Source organism: Rhineura floridana, chromosome 7 (genome assembly GCF_030035675.1).
Source record: "Rhineura floridana isolate rRhiFlo1 chromosome 7, rRhiFlo1.hap2, whole genome shotgun sequence".
Lineage (NCBI taxonomy): Eukaryota > Metazoa > Chordata > Lepidosauria > Squamata > Rhineuridae > Rhineura > Rhineura floridana.
The window spans coordinates 11,270,278-11,291,070 of NC_084486.1; the positions used below are offsets into that span (position 1 = coordinate 11,270,278).

Genomic DNA, 20,793 nt, shown 5'->3' on the forward strand with positions numbered 1-20,793 from the left:
CAGCTTTTACAAGCACAAGAGGCCATTGGCAAGTTATGTGCTGCATTTTTGTTTTATGCCAATGTCCACTACTTTATTGCCACTGACGATTATCCATTTATGTTATATTGGACCTTATATTACCTGTGAGGAAGATGCTTTGTATGAACATCTGTAGTAACTATTAGTGCAATCCAATGCACATTTACTCAGAAGTAAGACTTATTGTGTTCAAAGGTGCTTACTTTCAGGTAAGTGTATATGGGATTGTGCTGTCTCGTAGCAGATCAATAGATAATTTCAGAAGGATTGTTAATTTTACAAAAATATGACGTTTCCACTTTATTCAAAATAAATAAGCTTCAGTTTATTAAGAGCTGGTGTCAATGCTAAACAAAATACACGTCTTCCAGGAAAGAAACATTCTAGTATGCTCTCTTTGTTACTTCTTTGATTTACTAAAATACAAGGTGGACCTTTTTAAAATACATTATTTATCTCTTTAAATACATTTTTGCTTTGAGTTGTGACCATCATTCTCCTGAAAGACATGAAAAGGAGCAGGAATATTATATTATTGGAGTCTGGCCACATTTGCAGCTGTTTTGTTAAGGGAAAATAGTTGACAATGAAATAAAGAAAAAATATATTTTCTTTTTAATAAATAAAAATAATTTAAAACACTAGAGGCTATACATGACTGCTTTGATTATGTTGTTTTATAAATGAAATAGTTTCCAAAATACATGGAAGCAAATATTAAAGGCAGATAAACAAAGATCTGTCTACTTTGCTTTCTGGCAAACACTTGCCTTTTCTTAAACTTTTTCCACCAGTGGCTCGGCATGAAAGAGGAACAAATGTCACATCACCATTCATGAAGTCTGTCAGGTTTTTTTTTAAAATAGTTCTGGCCTTCTGTGAGTCAACATTCATCTTCAACTTCTCTGATTGGTGGTATCAAGCTGCTGGTAGACTTATACTGATTGATCTGATTGGCCATATGTGTACTCATGGGCTTGATTTGAATGTTTCTTGGATACACATTATCCGGCTCATCTGTAAACCATTTCTTTTCTGCTAAAGAGCAAAATGGATAGAAAGACAGAAAAAGGGAAGAGGAAAATGAAAAGTTTAATTAGTGCCATGCCAAAAGCAGTTGAGAACAGTGCATTTAGGGGGGGGGGGAGCAATCAATAGAAAGTGGCTTTGAATAATGGCTAGCAGTGCAGTGCTGTAGAATTTCTAAACCCAAGAACATTGATTAGAAGAGAGGATGAAAAGTTTGCAGTTGTGAAGGCAAAGGGTTAAAAAGAACTGGCAAGTGACAGAGCTTTTAGGTGACCAGAGTTTTTAACCACAGTGTCAGAAGTGCTGCCCCCTACTTTAATGTGATTAGTGAAGTGACTAGTGATTGACTTTTAGGAAGGCACTACATGGTTTAGATTAGAACTGAATGAATTTACTCTGATAAATTTCTCCTGAAGAATCTTCACTATGAATTTCGATGTCAAATACTTTCTGAATATTTGGTTATCTGAATTTCCTTGGTAGTGGTACTTGATTTCAGTGTTTGATATTTCACATCTGAATTTAATGTTTGACAACTGACATTTGACGCCATTAGAAAGCTAACATGCAAAGAAGAAAAACAAAGAAAAATAACACACAATTTTTATTTGGGAGTTGACATACTGTGGCTGTATCTGATAGCTGACATGGTGCAGTGATGATGTGCAATGATATTAGTATCTGACAGCATTTGGTAGATAATGTATAATGGAATTTGATAGATGACAATTCATGAGATTTTAATTTGATGCCTGCAAGAATCAAGTTCAAAGACACCAAAATGTCCAAATCACACACATTTTGAATTTTGAGATTTACATTCAGAATAATTTTATATTTCAAATGTGTAGTGTCAAATTCAATCTCTGAATAGCCAAATTGAAACATGCACAATTTCAGCTAGAGCGAAATCTGGCTTTTGGAATTCCTTCTGGACTGGGGCTATTATACGTTCCAGCATTTATTTATTTATTTTTTAAAATAAAATAAATTTATTGACAAATAGTTGCTGTTATCTGTTCCTACATTTCCTCTGTGGTAAGATGCAGTAATCCCATGACACTGCAGGAGACGTGCTTACCCTGAATACAGTTGTGAGCAGCTTATTAAGCACTGAGGAACCTATAAGGATAATCCCCTTCATCAGATCCCCTATTCTGTAAATAATTAGATATATATAAAATCAGTATAAGGTTTGAAAGAGATACTGCTCATACAATGGTACACACAGTGGGCTCATTCTGTGCAATCAGGAACTCTGCTTTATCAACAGAGTTTCTTTCAAATCTTATCATGAACATATGGACGAAGAGCATGCAGGATCCCACTGCCTTATAGTGGGATAGTTAGTGGTTAATTTTACTAGTTCCTAATGTGCAGATTAGAATTTAGCTGTCTGCTGTATTTCACACTTCCTGAATGTTCTGATGAAGTTATTGGGTCAAAAAAGCATTAAAACATTTTAGGGTGCAATCTTTTGGTCGTTAGGAGGGAGTTCCAGGGGCCATAGGATAGATCAAATCTACCCATAGAAAGCTCTGATGTCGAAGAGGTGGATCTGATCTGATGTCAAAGTAGATCCTTCCTCCCTGCTGCTGCTGGCTCTTCTGAAATCCTAAGCCCAGCTAATATTATAGGTTCAGTGTTGGAAGCCCCCCTAAGAGGGTGTTATGGAGGTATTCTGGAAAGCAGCTTGGATGTGAAGGATCCAAAATGCCCCCTGTTCCCTAACATGCCCCTAAACCAGGAGGAAATGTAGTTATTCTGGGGAGGAGAGGGGAGGGAGTTAAAGTAGCCTTTTTTCGAAGCTTGGAAATGGATGGAAGAATTTTATCCAGTGCCCTACTGGGCTTCACCAGCAGGCAGCTGCAGTTGTCCTTGCCAGTGCAACCAACCCCAAAACACAGACAGTAATTTAATGTGCATGGGAGCATTCACACAACTCCTGCATAGAGGAACTAGAGTTGGATTCCTTTGGATGTTTTACACAGAGAATTGTGTCTGAAGAAGTTGCTGTGGCGGTGTCAATCCAGTATAATTATTTATGCACATGATACCCACAGAAGTCACTCCTGAGCCCTGCTGCGGGTACATATTGCTATTACTCTGGAATTGAACCTGGCTTTTGGGGAATGTGTGTTATTTTTCTCAGATGCGCAACTTAAATATATGTGCTAGAAAATTAGCTGATACATGGAGGTTTTATTTGTGTAGCAGCTTCTTATGTATAATTTTATGTTGCTTCTGGAAACTTTTTAGTTAGCTAATTATAAACTGAAATTATCCTCCGATTTAAAGAAAGAAAAAGCTAATACATTTTCCTTTCTGCATTAAATATATACGTATATAGAGTATGCTTCCTTACTCAAAAAAGTATGTATGATTCTGAACCAGGTTCTTCACTCTCTAATTAGGTTTGCTCTGATTTGAACAGATTGGCTGATAGGAATTCATAATGTTAAATCCTGCACAGCAAAGCTAACTGATTGAGTGCCTTAAATTATTCTTCCTGACAAAATGATAAAGTTACAGTCTGTTCTAAGATGATCTACAGCTTGCCAGACTCTTACAGCTTCTTTCTATATTCATTTATCTTTTTTGTCAAGCTGGGTTTTATACATACACATATAGCTATAGATCTTTTAAAGTCATCAGAACATCTGAATTGTTAATGAGGCTTTAAGGGAAAGATTTCTGACGGGCTGGTTTCAGAAAGGTTGTAGGGGGGAAGTTCTGGGAAATGTGTACACATCAAAATAATTTCAGCTCCATTTAAAAACCATTTAGTTCAAGTGTGACACATGAACCATTATGCATTTGTGGAAACCAATTTTGTATGATCTACGATTAAACTAACCTTTCAGAGAGGTGTTAAAATGCAGTGGTTCTCATGTTTTAAAAGCCTTGCAAGATCACACAAACAATTTCAAACTAGCAGTTTTTCAAATACTTTATATTTAAATTGATTTTGAGAGAAGTTAAGCATGTGTACTTTTTACCTCTCTTTTTTATCATTACTTTTTGCCAGGCATGCTGCTTTACAAACTTTGCTTTACACAAGGGAGAACTTGGGGGCAAGGTGTTTAAAGTCTGGGAGTATCCGAAGATGGAAATAATGTTGCATTCTGATCCAGCAGGAGAAAATGTGCATGCTGATAAATGTTGTATGTACATTTCCCTGTGCTGAAAAGCTGGGACTCTGGGTCTGGTCATCTGAATCTGCTTCTACTCCCTCCCCACAAAGAGGCAATCAGCTCCTGGAATGGGATTTTCGCCTTGAGGAAACTTGTATGAAGAACCTATTTGGACATGTGTTTCCTCCTGTTGGGATCTGTCTGTTGTAATGGTGAATCATAAGCTGCCCTGAAATGGGCAAATGGTTGTTTCTATGGCCTGAATGTTAGAGGTGTACAGCACTTTCCTGAGACATTTGGATGGTAATCTCAAAATTCTGTTTGCTTCCTTTGAAATTCCTCAGATATTTTCCCTGACCAAGACCTCAAATTTTGGTTGAAGCACAATTTGGTAGTAACAGTAGAATTTCAGGTGAATTGTGTCCTGAGTTCTTAGGATACTTCACTTTCCAACAACTGTATTGTAATTTCGGTGCTACCTATAATTAAATCCTTTCTTCTTCTTTAGTAGTGACCCTTCCTGAAAACTGGATGAAGTTATCAAATGAAATGAAGAAAGCAAGCTCGGATTGTTTTGGAAGGCTTTACATTCTAGGTTTGTGCTGCAAAATTACCAATTGGTTTGGGACTAGAATGTGGTTCATTCAAAACCGACATGCAACTTTCTTCCCAGGATTCTTCTATTATTGGTTGGAGCCAGACTAAGTAAGTTACATTTTTGTCTTAAATCAGTCACAATGGGACTTCAGTTAATCATGTTGAGTAGTTTGTCCTATTGATTTCAATGGGATTAAAGCTTTACAAACTTAGTCTGGATCCAACCTGGAAAAAGAACTTGAAAACAGTTTAAAAAATCATCTGAGAGCTGTTGCTCATTTGCATCAGGTAATCCTACATGCCGCCCTTCATGGATCTTGGATGCAATCCAAAGATTTTTTCCCCCAGTCCCCTTGATGTCAGTGGAAGAAATTTAAGTAGGGGCTACTGTGCTTTACTATGACTAATTATATTCTTAAATTTTAATTTTTTTCTAAAGAATTTATAGTTAGATGAAGGTGTGATGGGTATACGGAATACCACTGGGCACAACCTTTCCTGTGGACTGTAGTTCCACAAAATACATATTTGTTACAGGAGAGAGAAAAATACTTTGCTTTTGTTGTTTTTTTAAAAATTGGTATGTATATAGCAAAAGTAACAAGTTTCACAGCAGCATATGTACAATTAAATAGCAAACTGTGTGTTGGGGGATACCTTACATGAATTTTTCTCCCCCCCTCTAAATGGTATATTAAAAGTTCTACACCCCCAAGCTTGTTTGTTTGACAAGAAGCATTTTATATGCAGTAGGGAAGTGAAAGTGCTCTCATTATCTCTGAACTCCTTTCATGATTCCTAACTTAGTTTTTCTTTGCAAATATGTTTTATGGCATAAATGATTTGGTGTTGAAATAAACAAAGATGCCCTATAAAGCTTTCATCTTCCACAAGATTTCTACTCTGCTTCACAACTGTGGAGTGGTAGGTTGCTTCTTCTCTCACATTCCCATCCCAGGTTTAAGGCTTCATCTTCTTCAATTTTCTAAGGGCCAAATGAGAAGAGATTACCAACTGCATTGCTTAAGCATGTGTCAGTCTCCATTAATGTATAAAACAGGGTGTATGGCTCCAGTTTTACCCCTTTACCCATCTTCCATATTGGGAGTGATCCTGTCTAGGAGAAAAATGAATTGGGTGCTGGTCCACATAGGGGAAAAGGATGAGGGTTTCAGCAGCCCTTGCTCAGTCACCCATTTTGATGTTAAAATCACATATTTTAACTTCTCTGTTTTACACATCAATAGGACAGGCACATGATTCAAGAAATGTGGCTGCCACCATCACTGCTAGTTTGATCCTGAAATTGGGAAAGTTTTCATTTTTCAGTCAGTGATTTTTCTGACTGAAGATCGGGACCTTAGTTCTCTCAGGATACACATCCACCACTTTCTGTTGTGTTTTTTGGCATGCTTTCCACAGACTATAAATTGACACATTATCATCACCACCACCTTGTATTCTTATATCATTCTAGTCTTCCTGTGCTTGTGGAGCTGGAGCCAAAACTGCACCCCACCACACACACAACAGAGAGATATCAGGCTCAGCAGACTCAAGGTATCCTCAAGGTTTGCAGACAGTCTCATATCTTTATAAGAAAACCCTAAGACAGCAAAACAGCTCCATAATAACTCAGTGGCATGGAATATTGACTGAATGGAAATGGGGGGGGGTAGGGATGGGTGAGAATTTCGATTCAGTTCACATTTCAAGTAGAATTTATCAAATTTGCAATTTCCAAAACAATATGAGAACCGAAACACAGCCATCCTTCGAAATTCGCGTTTATTAGAATTTTTGGATGCAGTTCGCCAACTGAACAACATTTACAAAAATGCATATATTAGGGGAAAGTGTGCAAAAAAATGAATACGTGAGTGAAAATAACATGCAGAAAGGCATGAAATTATAAGCAATGGCTTGCAAAAATGTGTACCTTTGTCAAAACTGCCTAAAAATGTGTTTATTTGGAGAATTTGCACTAAAATGGTGGAGAATTTTCATGAGGCTTTTTAAAAAAAAAAATCGCAGATCGCTGCAGAAATGTAGAGAACTGATGTTAACATTGGAAAAATGAGAAACTGAGAGAGTCGAAACAGGCAGATCTCTCTGTCCCTAGGGAGGAGTGGCAACTTGGTGGAAGAAGGGATGGAATGGAGTAGAGTTGGTGAAAAGAGAAAAGACCTTTTAAAATTAAAAAGTAGAACCACCTCATTGTTTGGATAGATCAGTTCCTGATTCACACTGAAGAGTTATTTTAAAATATGGATGGACAGCATGAAATCAATAGAGAAATTGCCCCCCCCCATTCAAACAGGCCAATGAGGGGACTGAGCACATTCAGTTGGGCACAAAATGCTGACTAACTGTTGGGGGAAGGAAAACTGCTGGGGAGGATAATGGATAAACCCCTGAACAGAAGCATTCCATTCTGCAACATTTTTTTACATTTAATATTTGTTGAAACATCAACACACACAGTGTGAAAGGGGTATGACACATTTGAAGTTTACTAAAGTCAGATCATGGACTAAAGCCTCTATGTTCAGAGGTGGATAATGTAGACCTGTAATAATGTAAGAGTAGCTTGAGAATCCCCAACTTTCATTTTCAAAACCAAGTATTTATCTAGCCCGCATTGTCCTAATTCAGAGATGTTTGAGGCCAGCACCCTAGCATTTTGTGCCAGTGCAAATTCAAAATAAAAACAGTTGGACAACACATCTACCAACTGCAGTTTAACCATCATTCATGTTAAGAAAAATTATGTGCAAAAGAAAAATTAGGTGCAAAAGATGTTCCTGTTGCTGAAATATGCAAACTAGCTGTGCCCCACTAGCTCGTGAAGAGTTCTGCCTTCAATGAGGAACTAGCTGTCCACGTCTGATCTCAACATAAATGCCCAGCCCAATTCAGCAAGGGAAATCACATTGCAATCATTATCTGGGCCCTAGTGAATGTTGCTGGGTGCATCTTTCAGTGTGGATAGCTGTCTTTCAGCACATCTCCATTCCCATTTCATGCCACCACTTGTCTAGTTGCGTGTACAGAGCTCAGTGTTTTGTGATATGTCCAGTATTAGAAGTTACGCTTAGGGCTGAACATTTACAGAACATTTTCAGCATGAAAGAAAGCTTGAGGGCTCAAAAATGTTCTCTAAAAGTTCCCTGCATGTTTGCCTTTTTTTTTTTTTGCACTGGTTTGGAGCATCTTCACAGTGTCAATTGTCTGCTTCTGCTGCAGTGCCATTCATTTTCTAAAACATGTCTCTCTACCCCCCCCAACAAGCAAGTCAGCATATAGTCAATCAGATTTGACATCATCACTGAGGGCAAACAAAGATAATTCAGAGTGAGGGTAATACTTCCTGACTCGCTGCCTCTGCTGGTACTTTTTAATAGTGCTGCTGCGGCAGCTGATCACGGCTGTGAGGATGCTTCCTCTGGAGTCCAGGAAAGGGAGTCTGTTATGTGTGTTGGTGTTTGCCCCTTTTGAGCCCTAGCCTCTGTATCGACATGTGGAAGACATCAAGGACTGTGCAAAACCAGTCAGTTCTGGTAAACATCTTGGGTAAGTGTGCAACCTGGGATCCAAGAAATACCCTGTTCAAGTCCTATCTAAGCCACAAACTCAGTGAGCAGTCTAAGGTGAGCCATTCTATTTATTTAATTACCTTTTATACAACCCTTTGCCAAAGGAGCACAGGGTGGTATACACATTCCTCTACAACTTCATTTTATCCTCACAAGGGCACGCAGACAACATCACTGCTGAGTGGGGATTTGAATATAGATCTCCTTGATCTTACGCTGACAATCTAAATAGTACACAACACTGTTTTAACTTGAGCTCATCCCACTTTCTGCTATATGGAGATGGTAATACTAACCTATGTTACAGAGCTGTTCTAAGTATTACTGAGGTATTATATGTAAAGCATTTTGAACACCTGGAAGTGCCAAATAAATGCTAAGTATAACTGAAGATTCTTAACATCCTTTGTCATCTGCATACCGTACCCACAAATCTGCTAAGCCAGGGCACCTGAAATTACAGTCCAAATTAGATGAAGGGATACACATGGAATGTAATAGCATTTCAGATGGGAGACGGCAAGGATAGGAGGAAAGAATAAGCATATTATTTGGTGTTTCCCCACACAGTCTTCACATCTGTTTTATGTTACAAAGCCTTACGTGCTTAAACACTTTAAAAACACTTGGGCCTTTATTCAAAGACAAGGTTCTCCAAATAAATAAACAAATCAACAAACAATCCCATGCACACTATCTCTACTAAATGAAGCTACTTGTATATTGAAAGCAGTGTAAAAATGGGTGGTGAGATAGGGCACAATCCGGCAAGCAAGGAGGGCTAATACCACTCTAGTGAATGTATTGTGTTCCTGTGCTGGATCTCATTGGGAAAAAATGGAAAGGTCCTCTAGCAGCAGCTGTATTGCTGGACTGAGCTCCGTAGAGGCCCAATTTAAGCATTTTCCGGTTCTTTCTTTGTTTCTTTCTCTAATGCCAACAAATTATCTACAATTGCCTCAATTTTTAATATACAATTATACATTTCCTCCAACACGTTCTTTGCTGTCAAATTCATGTGACAACTGCTTTCATATCAACATTCCTTCCTCAGCTGGAGGAAACAGGATGTAGCATTAACAGAAAAGCAGGTCAGGGGTCAAACAGGGAGTGGCATCTCCACCCCCCACCCCCAAAGTTAGTGTAGATAAATTGATAGCATAACGTCAAGTCAATATCCGCCACTTGAAAGAGAAAAATGAATGATGGTGAACATACACTCGGCAACAGTGGTGGGATAAAGTGACAAGATGGCACCACAGGAAAACAGTTTCGCCACTGAGCACCTAGGTGGTCAGTAGGAGGACACATGCAGTTGGAAATGAAATGCAAGCAGCTGAAAGGGTTGAAAAACAAAATCACAAATGAGAGTTGAGTAACAGCAGCAGCAATAGCCAGTTTACTTTGGGTTTAAAAATAAAGCAATAATAACAATAATAATAATAATAATAAAATTACTACAAAATTAAAATTAAAAAACAAACTGAATAACTGAATCAAGTTTGGTAATGTAGTTTTTAATGTGTCACATGTTTCCACAAGGACAAAGTTATAGAAGGAAACCCCACAGCAGTTTTCTAGCTCATGCAGAACCATCAATTGTCATACCTTGGCCCATTCTATTCATCCTTGTCGCACTTTAGAAAGAGAAGTAAGCTATGTAAGTTTTACAATGCTTTTAAACTGTCACGCGTTCTGTTGAGCACTTTAACTGGCACATCCTTGGTGTGTGTTTGAAAATGCCTGAAGGCAAACATCAGGACCTTCTTTTGAAAAAGTGCATAAATTTATCTTCAAGATCAAATTCAAGAAGAGGAGGATGGCAGAACGGCTTTGGAGTTGGGGCTGAGGGTGGCTTGCTGATGGGAGAGGGTCAATATTAGTCTGAAATGTTTTCCAATCAACCAACTTACAGACACCCTTCAGTATATGTGATTGGGAATTCCCATCACCACGAAGGAGGAAATGCTTTACGCATAACCCACATTGTCCCAAACCACAGGTTGTCAGTAAAAGTGCTTGGCTTCATTGTCAATGCACACAGCAAGCTTCTATAATCATCATGCTTTTTTGGAGCAGGAGAGGGAGGAAAATATTTATATAAAAACTCCCCACATCCCCAATATAATTTCTAAAACATAGAGCACATGCCAGGCAACCAGCTAGCTAGTATTTATATATAGGGAAGGGATAGGACAGGGGAAGAAGGCGACAAGGATTGGTGTGCTTGCAACGAACTAGCCGCCTGCAATTGATAAATAAGGTTGTGCAGGACTCCAAGGTGCAATCCTGATAGTTTAGAAACATGTTCTGTGAGCATTCAGTCCTGATTCTATTCCTGTGAACCACATTTAATTCTCTGTAATATTATTAGCTTGGCCAGCATCTTGCTGAACTACACTATTAAGCACATGTTTCTGAAACTACTGAATAGGATTTATTGACAAATGAGTTTAGGAACTGTATATGAATTACTGATCTGTGCAGAGGGTTACAAGATGTCAGTTCAGAGATCTTGCCTTAGTACAGCGATTCCCAAAATGTTTGCTGAGCACACCAGCAGACCGGAAGGAAGCCTGCCTTGGAAAATGAAGCCATTTTGGTTGGTTACATTCACCCCTCTGTGCCTGTTGCTGCAGGGAGGCCTGTTTCTCCTCCCCCCCTCCGCCAATTTATGGGCAGTGGAAAAATAGGGAGCTGCCTTATACTGAGTCAGATCATTGGTCCATCTAACTCAGTATTGTCTCCTCTGATTGGCAGCAACTTTCCAGGGTTTCAGGCAGGGGCATTCCCCAGCCCTACTTGGAGACCAGGGATTGAACCTGCAACCTTCTGCATGCTCTACCACTGAGCTATGTCAATGACATAATTCCAAGGGCAGGGGAGAGAGAACATACCACAAATCCCTCACATAGCCCTGCCTGCACTACAGCTGGTAAGTGAGGAAAAATCCATGAAGTTTCACCAATGTCCAGAAAGTATGATAATATTAATTTCTCAGAGTCTTCCTTGATTGGTCAAAAGGGAAAACAGGATACTGGGGGGCCATGGTCAGGGCTATTCCCAGTTCTAAGCATGTCTGCTGCTTTGGTAATGGATTGGAAAAAGCATATCTATCTTTTTGGAAAAGAGAGTGAAGCATTCTTCTAATTTTAATCCAGAAACAATTGTTCCCAAATCTTGATAATTTGGGAAACATTGTCTTAATATTGTTGTGCCCCAGGTGGAGGGAGAGATAGATCAGGGAGGGGTCAGATGAGGATGAGGCTCCTTGGGGAGCTGGGGAAAGGAGATTGGTGGGGAGGATTCTGGCAGCCCTCAATCTCAGATGCCCAGCACCTCCACCGAGGAAGCTCCTGCCCCGCCTGCGAGTCCAGTGCCCAAGCGGTTGGGAAGCAACTCTCTGATCTCACTATCTGCTCCCGAGCAGGAATCCCCACCAGGAACTTCAAAAGCTTCTCGGCCAATCAGCAGCCCACTTCCAGAGACTGCGCTGTCACCTAGCGAAGCCCTGTTGTCGGATGGGTCATCTGAGACTCGCCCCCCCTCGCCCCGTGCGAGGAGGTGCGAGAAGAGAGACTTTCAAAGGGTGAAACTCAGGCTTACACACAAAAACCTTTCCTACTTAAGCCGGTGTCTCCCAAGGCACTAGTGCTGAGTCAACTCTTCCCCAACACTGCAGAGACTGCTCAGTCAGGATAGTTAGAGAACGTAGTGAGTCAGAGTAGACAGGTATATGAAGCGCACCGCTTTGGATGTAAATATAATGTTAATAAAAGGAGATAAAGACTTCACTTTGCCTCAGTCTGAATCCTTGCCTCTGGCCAGGACAACTTGACTAAGCCGCCACCTGCCTTCACCAACGCTCCCATGACAGAACCCATGGAGGCTGGTGGCCGCGCAGAAGGGGGTCTCCAGAGAACAGTCGAAGCCTTGTATACAGAAGTCCAGAACATCTGCACATAAATTCAGAGTCTCCATCTTGAGAATCAAAACCTCCAAGCCGTTTACCCAAGCTGCTCAAGGGGGCACGCCTGAAGTGGCCACACTGCCCGCCCATGTCAAAGTGCCAGTGGGATTGCCCCGTCTGTTATGGTGGCCACAGTGGCCAGTTTGCCATGTTCCTTGCCCAGTGTGAACTGTACATGCGAGTGTGTCACGCCGAGTTCCAGAATGATGATGTGAAGGTGGCTTTCGTTATCAGTCTCTTGGAAGGGGAAGCTGCCAAATGGGCTACTCCATTTTTGGTAAGAAACCAAAGTGGAGTGGAGACCCAGTATACCACGTTTGTCAATGCCATGACCAAGATGTTTTGTGATCCTCAGTGGAAAGAGACTGTGTCTAGGCAGTTGGGAACCCTGAAGCAAAGGAAAAGCACTGTGGGGGTGTACACCAACACTTTTCAGGTATTAGCTCAAGAGGTGGACTACAACAACTCTGCCTTGATGTACGTCTATTGGAATAGACTCAACGCAGAGGTGCTGGACGAACTGGCATGTACCTCCCTGCCGAGCAGTCTTGCAGAGTTGTTCCAGTTATGTCTGCAGACAGCCAGCTTGAAGGTCGCCACTTGGAGCGCAAGGCAGAAGCCCCTCATTCCCAGGCTCCTATACCACTTCTCCACGCCTGTTTCATCCCTAGCGTGGAAACTTCAACCCCGTTGGGGATGTAATCCATGCAGATTGGAGGGGCCAGACCACGCCTGTCAGAGGAGGAGAAGCACAGGAGGGAGGAGCTGTGTTTGCACTGTGGGAAAGGGGGACATCTATCTCAGGGATGCCCCTCCGAAGGAAAAAAGGCTCTGGTGCAGGAAAACTCCAAATCCCAGCTCTCGTAGAGGCCAATGAGTTGGAGGCAGAGCAAGCACAACAGCCTCGCCACCAGCCCCTTCCACCGCAGCCAGCACTCCGCCTGCCAGTCCGGCTGGTTCTGCCTTCGAGACAGAGCCTCCATGTCCACGCCATGATCGCTTCTGGAACTTCCTCGAGATCTATGGACTGGAGTTTTGCTAAGGAGCATGGAGTGCCCACTCAGACACTAGAGAAGCCCTTGTCTGTTGAAACCATTGATGGGCGGTCCTTGAAGTCGGGAACTGTTACTAAGGCTACAGAGACACTGTTGGAAAGCAGCATGAGATTGAAGTTTGCACAGATCATCAGCATCTGGAGAATCTTCACACTTCACGCAAGCTGAACCAGAGACAAGTGCATAGGGCTCAATTCACTTCAAAATCCATTACATTCCACAGGCCCAGAATAAGCAAGCAGATGCGCTGCCTCACAAGCCGGAATATCTGGAGAATCCAACTTCGAGGCCACCACGACTCATTATACTCAAGAAGATGGTGTCAGGACTCCTGGGTTGAGGAACTGTGCATGGTGCAGGAACTAGATCCTTTTGCTAGGGAGAAGTGGCAGCCTCCTGGAAGCGCCGCTGACTTCGCAATAAGAGGGGGGTGTCGTATCATTATGAAGCTATGTATGTGCCCCCGGGAGACTTGATAGCCAAGGTCCTATGCCAGTGTCATGATTCGCCTACTGCTGGACATTTTGGAGTTTTTAAAACCTTGCAAGCAATTACAAGGGAGTTTGGTGGCCATGGATGAAACTGGAGGTAGAGCATTACATCCAGTCTTGCCCCACCTGTGCCAGAGCCAAACATGCTATGGGCTGGCCAGCAGGACTCGTAGACTGCTCCCTACGCCTGAGAGACACTGGCAAATGGTGACCATGTATTTAATCACTGACCTTCCCCAGGGCCGTATTAAGCTGAGGAGGGCCCCTAGGCTGATTGGTGTTTGGGGGCCCCTATCCCCACGCTTCACCTACCTTTCAGGTTTTTTTATGGTGTGCGCAGGTTTGCCATCAATCAAGATGGCGGCAGAGGTTTCCCTAAGGAGCTGAAGCCTCTGCCGCCATCTTGGTTGATGGCAGCGACGTGCGTGTGTAGCATGCATGTGTGCCATCAGCCAAGATGGTGGCAGAGGCTTCAGCCCCTTAAGGAAACCTCAGCCGCCATCTTTATTGATGGCAAATCTGCACACTGCAAAAAGCAACGGAAAGGTAGGTAAAGCGGGAGGATAGCAAGGGGATGGAGGTGTGCGGATGCTTCCACGGATTGTGGAAGGAGAGTGGAGGGCCCCCTGTAGCTCCAGGGGCCCTCGGGCCAGTGCCCCATGGGCCCCCAAGAGCTCCGGGCCCCTAGGCTTCAGCCTACTAAGCCTAATGGATAATCCGGCCCTGACCTTCCCTCCTCCCAGGGGAAAACAACAGTCTGGGTGGTTGTGGATGCCTTTACTGAAATGGCTCATTTCATTCCATGCTTGGGGCTCCTACACGCACGGGAGACAGCTCAACTATATGTTCAGAATGTTTACCGCCTACACGGGCTCCTGAACAGTTTGGTTTTGGATTGGGGCCTGCAACTTACGGCTCGGTTTTGGCACGCTATGTGACAACTCCTGCAGAGTGAGCTGAGACTGTCGTCGTCTCATCACCCACAAATGAACAGGCAGACGGAGAGAGTGAATGCCACTTTGGAGCAGTACCTCCATTATGTCAATTACCAGCAAGACAACTGGATGTCCTTCCTGTCTCTAGCAGAATTTGCTTACAACAATGTGGTGCATCCTACCACACAGAAGACACCTTTCTTTGCTAACCTGGGTTATCACCCCCGTTAGCCTGGCTAACGTCAGTCCAGCCATTCCAGCAGCTCAGGACTTTGTACAGGAGCTTTGGGCTATGCAGCAGCTGCTGAAAGAACAGTTACAGAGGGTGAAGACCGAATACAAGACAGTAGCTGACCAACATCGACAGGAGGGACCCGAAATTCTGGTGGGAGATAACATGTGGCTATCTACTTGCTATTTGCCAATTTGGGTGTGATGTCATAAACTGGAAGCCAGAAGATTGGGACCCTTCAAACTTGAGGCTCAGATCAGTGGCCTTTCATCTGAACTTGCCTCCCTCCCTCAAGATTCACCTGGTGTTTCATCACTCTTTGCTCACTCTGGAGCAGCCCCATGACCCCCATAGGATACAAGAAGTGCCACCTATAGATGTGGACAGGCAGGAGGAGGACGAGGTGGAACAGATTTTGGACTCGCAAAAGCGCTTAAGGCAACTGTGATACTTGATCCATTGGAAGGAGTATGACCCGGCTGAGCATTCATGGGAATCAGCAACTGACGTCCATGCACCAGATCTGGTAAGAGAGTTCTGTGAAGCCTATCCAGATGAGCTCAACCCTGGGGAGTGGGGGGAAATGGAGCATGGAGGGAGGGATGATGTTGTGCCCCAGGTGGAGGGAGAATTAAATCATGGAGGGGAGTCAGATGAGGATGAGGCTCCTTGGGGAGCTGGGGAAAGGGAAACGAGTGGGGAGGATTCTGGCAGCCCTCAAACTCAAGATGCCCAACACCTCCACTGAGGAAGCTCCTGCCCCGCCTGCGAGTCCAGTGCCCAAGCGGTTGGGAAGCGACTCTCCGATTGCTCCATCTACTTCCGTGCAGGAATTCCTACCAGGAATTTCAAATGCTTCTCAGCCAATCAGCAGCCCACTTCCAGAGACTGAGCTGTCACCTAGCGAAGCCCCGCTGTCGGATGGGTCGTCTGAGACTCGCTCCCCCTTGCCCCATGCGAGGAGGTGCGAGAAGAGAGACTTTCAAAGGGTGGAACTCAGGCAGGGCCGCTGCTTATGCACAAAAACCTTTCCTACTTAAGCCGGTGTCTCCCAAGGCACTAGTGCTGAGTCAACTCTTCCCCAACGCTGCAGAGACTGCTCAGTCAGGATAGTTAGAGAACGTAGTGAGTCAGAGTAGACAGGTATATGAAGCGCACCGCTTTGGATGTAACTATCATGTTAATAAAAGGAGATAAAGACTTCACTTCGCCTCAGTCTGGGCAGGCCAAATAGGTCTTAGGCACTGGAATCTTGCAACCCTATTTCAAGAATTAGTAATGTCTGGCAATCTGTTCTGTGAGTTCCTTAAATCTTTCACAGTAGCTGGCTCATTGCCATGAAGTTCAGCAGGCGTTATTCAAGCTATGTACCTTAGCTAAAGTCATCAAGTAAACATGACCCCAGATTTTCTTAGTTTTTATTGCACAAAATTAAGCTATCACTGTAGAAAGAAGTCTGTCGCTCAGCCCAGAGGACTGATGCGTAACCAAGGAAAGCTACTTGCTGTTTCTCAGTACTATGAGCATGATCCTTTGCTTTGTGGGGAAGGATTTGTACCCCATTTATTGGGTATGTCAGGTGACTAATCTACCTTTTAATAGATATAAAAGTCTCAGGAAGGAAGATTCTAATGAGCTGCATTCAATATTTATGATACACATGGCTTTTCATCCCAAATGTCAAAAGTGAGAAAAAATATAGTTATTCATGTGACAGTATAGACAGAATTTAATATGCAATTAGAATATTTAAAAATATTACACACCTGGTCATATTTAGCATTTTTGCATTAAAGTGAAGAAGGCACTCATTTTGTTAGGAAATCTTCTATTTTTTTAAATGTTGTATGTGCAAAAGAGACCCTGATATTGCTTTGTTATATTAGCAGGTGCAGCAGAACTATATAAAATGGTGTGAGGCTCATGCTGTTTCCAACACTAAAGACTGAGTCCCCCCCCCCCCATAGTACATTTGTCTGAAGCTTAGAAAGCTAACCAGTTAGGAGATGAGCCCAAATGTCATGTGTGTTCTTTATTTTTACATAAAGTCCCCCTTTTACTACATCATCCTTGCATTAAAGAACTTTCTGTAACCGACATCACAAAGTCGCTGTTCACACTACATGTACTCTATCCACTGACACCCAGAGCGGTTCTGGTGGGAAATTATTCACATCTGCTCTTAACTTTTCCCCACCTGCTCTGCGTCATGAATAATGTTTGGTCCGTCTGTTTTGTTGCTGTTGTGCTTAAGGGGTTTATGGTATTGAAATAAAAATGACAATCACATGCACACTTTACATATGTAAAATATGTGTAGGAAAATGGGAACTCTGCAGGGGAGGACTGGGGAGAACAAGGAAGCTACTGTTGGACACACAAATGGGAAGGAGAAGGGTGGTGGATACAGCTTCACACACGGTGGGAGTGGGTACACATATCAAAGTCTATCTTCCTGCACGTACTTCTGCTTTTCCCGGGAGTCCCTGGTCTTAGTGCGATTCTGTCGGTTTGCGGTTGCTGGGATAGAGTGAACCGAGGAGCTTTTCTTGCTAGAAGTATAGGAGGAATGGGAAGAATGGGAGAGACTGGCTCGGGATTGGCCAGCATTGTGGTCATACTGCATCAAACAGAAGATCCAGTCTGTCGGCACAAGCTCAAACTCATAATGTGGGTTGGCTATAACAAAACTGAAAAAGAAAAAGAAGAGCAGTTTTACTTCCTTTCCATGCTCCAAGCTGTCACTAATAATATTATCAGCTTGAGCTCCTAACGTTGTAAGGCCTAGAATGAGCTTGCATTTTACAGTCATGGCACAGGTATCTATTAAAGGCTAAAGAAGTGCTGTAGGGCTACTTTTCCATATGTTCCTCCCATAGCACTACTGTAAAGGTTCATAATGACATGTGTGGTGCCAATCATGAGGGTCTTGCCTTTGAAATCTACTGCATGTGAAACATACAAAGACTTAAAACAGTTTCAATGAAAGAAACAACAGTTCTCAGGGTTTTTTTGTTGTTGCAAATCTATAGTTTACATTTTGTTAATTGGAATTTGAAGCAAATCTAGAGATCCCTCCTCAGGTAAATCATCTAAGGCATTTCAAGACATGCCCAAAGATTATCAACAAGCTTCTCAGAATTTCTCAGAATGTTTCTGCACATTGCTTGCCACCAAAATAATGGGACATCCTTTGACATTCAGGAGGATATGTGCATTAGCGCAAGAGAGAAAAAACAGCTGATGAGATCAGTTGCAGTTGGGTGACTAGTATCGAGGTGGCTTCATCTGTATTTGTAATTACTCTTTGCACTGATGGGGTTTCCGCCATGAAGTTTTGCTCTCTTCATCACTGCAAAATATTTCTGTCAAAAACTGGTGGCAACATGGTGGAATGGCCTGATCCACAGAACAGCTGCCATGCAGATGCTGTTTCAAGCAGCCTCCAGCATTCAGAAGTAACATCACACAAGTCACTGGTCAATTTGGTGGAATGTTGTTCCTCTGACCACAATGAGATGAATTCATTTTGGAGTGGGCTGCCTTGATTGCCATAGCTGATAACCTTTCGTATCCACTAAATATTGATATCCTCAACATGAGCGGTATTGGGAGTGGCAGTTAAAAAACGTCCATACCATCAGAACCAAGATGGCAAAAAATGTAGTGGCCCAGTCACCACTGGTCCCTTAATTACTATATATGTGATGGGAACTTGGGAAATTACATTTCTATTGCCCCTTTTCCCATCTCTGTACCTCTGTCACTGGTTAAATTGTCTGAAAGATAGAAAAACACACAACTTCTGCTAACACTGCCTTACTGCAGCCTTTCCCAACATGGGGTCCTCCAGATATTTTGGACTACAGCACCCATCATCCCTGACTATTGGCCATCCTGGCTGGGACTGACAGGAGCTACAGTACACAACATCTGGAGGGCACCAGGCTGGAGAAGACTGCCTTACTATCACAGCAGCCATATCTGTAGCAAACTGAGATTTCTCACACTCAAAAGCTGATAGGCAATACAGAGAATTGCTATGAAGTAAGAAAAGGTGGGCTGCATAGGCTTTTCTGTCTCAGAAGCAGTTGCCTGTAACGTGCTAATGTCTGGGATTGTCCTCTGTGCTGGATTAAAAAGGCTTCTGCTCTGCCACAATGGGTGGGGCAGAAGAGCTTGTCCTGCAGTCTGTGGACATTTTGATCAGTGAGGAATATAGACTTCTATTTATATTTTGTTGTTGTTTGCATCTTCATCCTTTCTGCTTGTTAGGCTTACCGTCAGTATATCCTTCTCCCTAGTTTTCTTTTCCCACCCCTTCTCCTCCTTGACCTTCACTAACCAGAGAATTGCAGAGGCTTTTGGAGATGAGCTTTAAATCCTATGCCTGTTCTAGAGGCAAAAACATTGTTAAGAGCAAAACAGAAAACTGGGTGATCTTGTTTGTGGCTGCTCACTGCCCACCCCTCGGCCCCTCAAATGTTTTGGAAAATGTGAATGCTTGCATCTGCATGGTGAACGTTAGTTAGGCCTGTGAGAAAGGGTTGTCTTTCTAGTGGCTATATTTTATATTTTGCCTCTGTGCCTGGACAAGAGGATATCTGCGGCCATGAAAGGACATTTAATAGACACTTGCTGCTATTGTGAAGTTTACAGGAATGGTTGAAAACACCACTACCAATAATGACTGGCCAAGAGACTAAAGTTTTGCACATACCGCTTGGTGCATTGGCTAGGTGTGCTTAGATTGAAATCTCTCAATCGGTATATTCCAAAGCAAAGCATATTGTATGTTTTCAAAGCTTTACAAAACAGATCTCCATAACAACCACCATCCTAGGAGACAAAAAATAGAACAAAATTAAGAGGATTCCCTGTCCCCCTGCCCCAGTTACAACAATTATAATGAAGTGGAGGGAGATATTTTAAGTCTGTAGTTCTATGCCAAGGGGACACGGTGTGATGCAATCTGATTTTTACTTGTCACAAGTGAAAAACAATTAGTCAAGGAGCTGTCTAATTTAAATATTTAATCTTGAAACCAGCTAATAAATGTGTACATGGGAATGTGTGTAATCCCAGTGATTGTACTGCCAAAAAACCCCCCAACCTGAACTGAGAACAGTGACTAACTCTTATTTTAATGGAACGTGTAAGCTTGGGGGCCAGCGAACAGCTATTCCACAAATTAAGAGCAATGTAGTCTGAACTACTGGATGATTAAGAAGGTGTGACTTTTTCTTTCTTGCTCCAGTCTTGGAAATTACTGTGTCATATGGCTCAGTTTATTTAACTGTGTTGTCAATTTTCACCAAGATAGTTTGAATTTCACTGGGGATATTAACACTTAGGTAAGAATTCCCCCTTCACCCTTGAAAAAAATTATAATTAGATAAGGGGGGCAGGAAACATGTTTCCCACCTATCAAGATTGCCTTTTGTCCCTAAGCCAAGCATTTGTTTTGATTAGGGGACTCAGTTGGCATTCAGTATGGCAGATACACTGGTGCATGTATATAGCGAATCGAACTTTTAGCTTCAGCATCATGTATAAGTAACATTAAACTTAGAGCAGGCTTACTGCTTCACAATTTCACTTCAGTTTAGTAACTGCCTGAAGTGATCACCATTGAAAGAACAACAGGGCAATTCACATATACAAATAAAGTTTCATGAGAATCCTTTGTGCACGAAGAAGCATCGGGGCATAGGATGTAATTTATGATTCAGG

General features: G+C 42.4%; 1 protein-coding gene across 9 annotated transcripts in view; it reads right to left on the reverse strand.

The window, feature by feature from the left end:
• Window positions 1-202: 202 nt before the first annotated feature.
• KCNMA1 (potassium calcium-activated channel subfamily M alpha 1) overlaps window positions 203-20,793 on the reverse strand; it is an 848,545-nt gene continuing 827,954 nt past the window's right edge. For 2 of the 9 annotated variants that reach the window (XM_061634892.1, XM_061634879.1), the window contains 4 exons: window positions 19,781-19,899; window positions 17,526-17,750; window positions 9,986-10,014; window positions 204-1,056 (listed from right to left, as the gene is read on the reverse strand). In XM_061634892.1, coding sequence (XP_061490876.1) covers window positions 905-1,056; window positions 9,986-10,014; window positions 17,526-17,750; window positions 19,781-19,899 — 525 coding nt within the window. In that variant the 3' untranslated portion in view covers window positions 204-904. Of the gene's footprint in view, window positions 1,060-9,985; window positions 10,015-17,525; window positions 17,751-19,780; window positions 19,900-20,793 lie in introns of all 9 variants that reach the window. The other 7 variants (XM_061634878.1, XM_061634885.1, XM_061634884.1 and 4 more) reach the window with 6 other exon arrangements.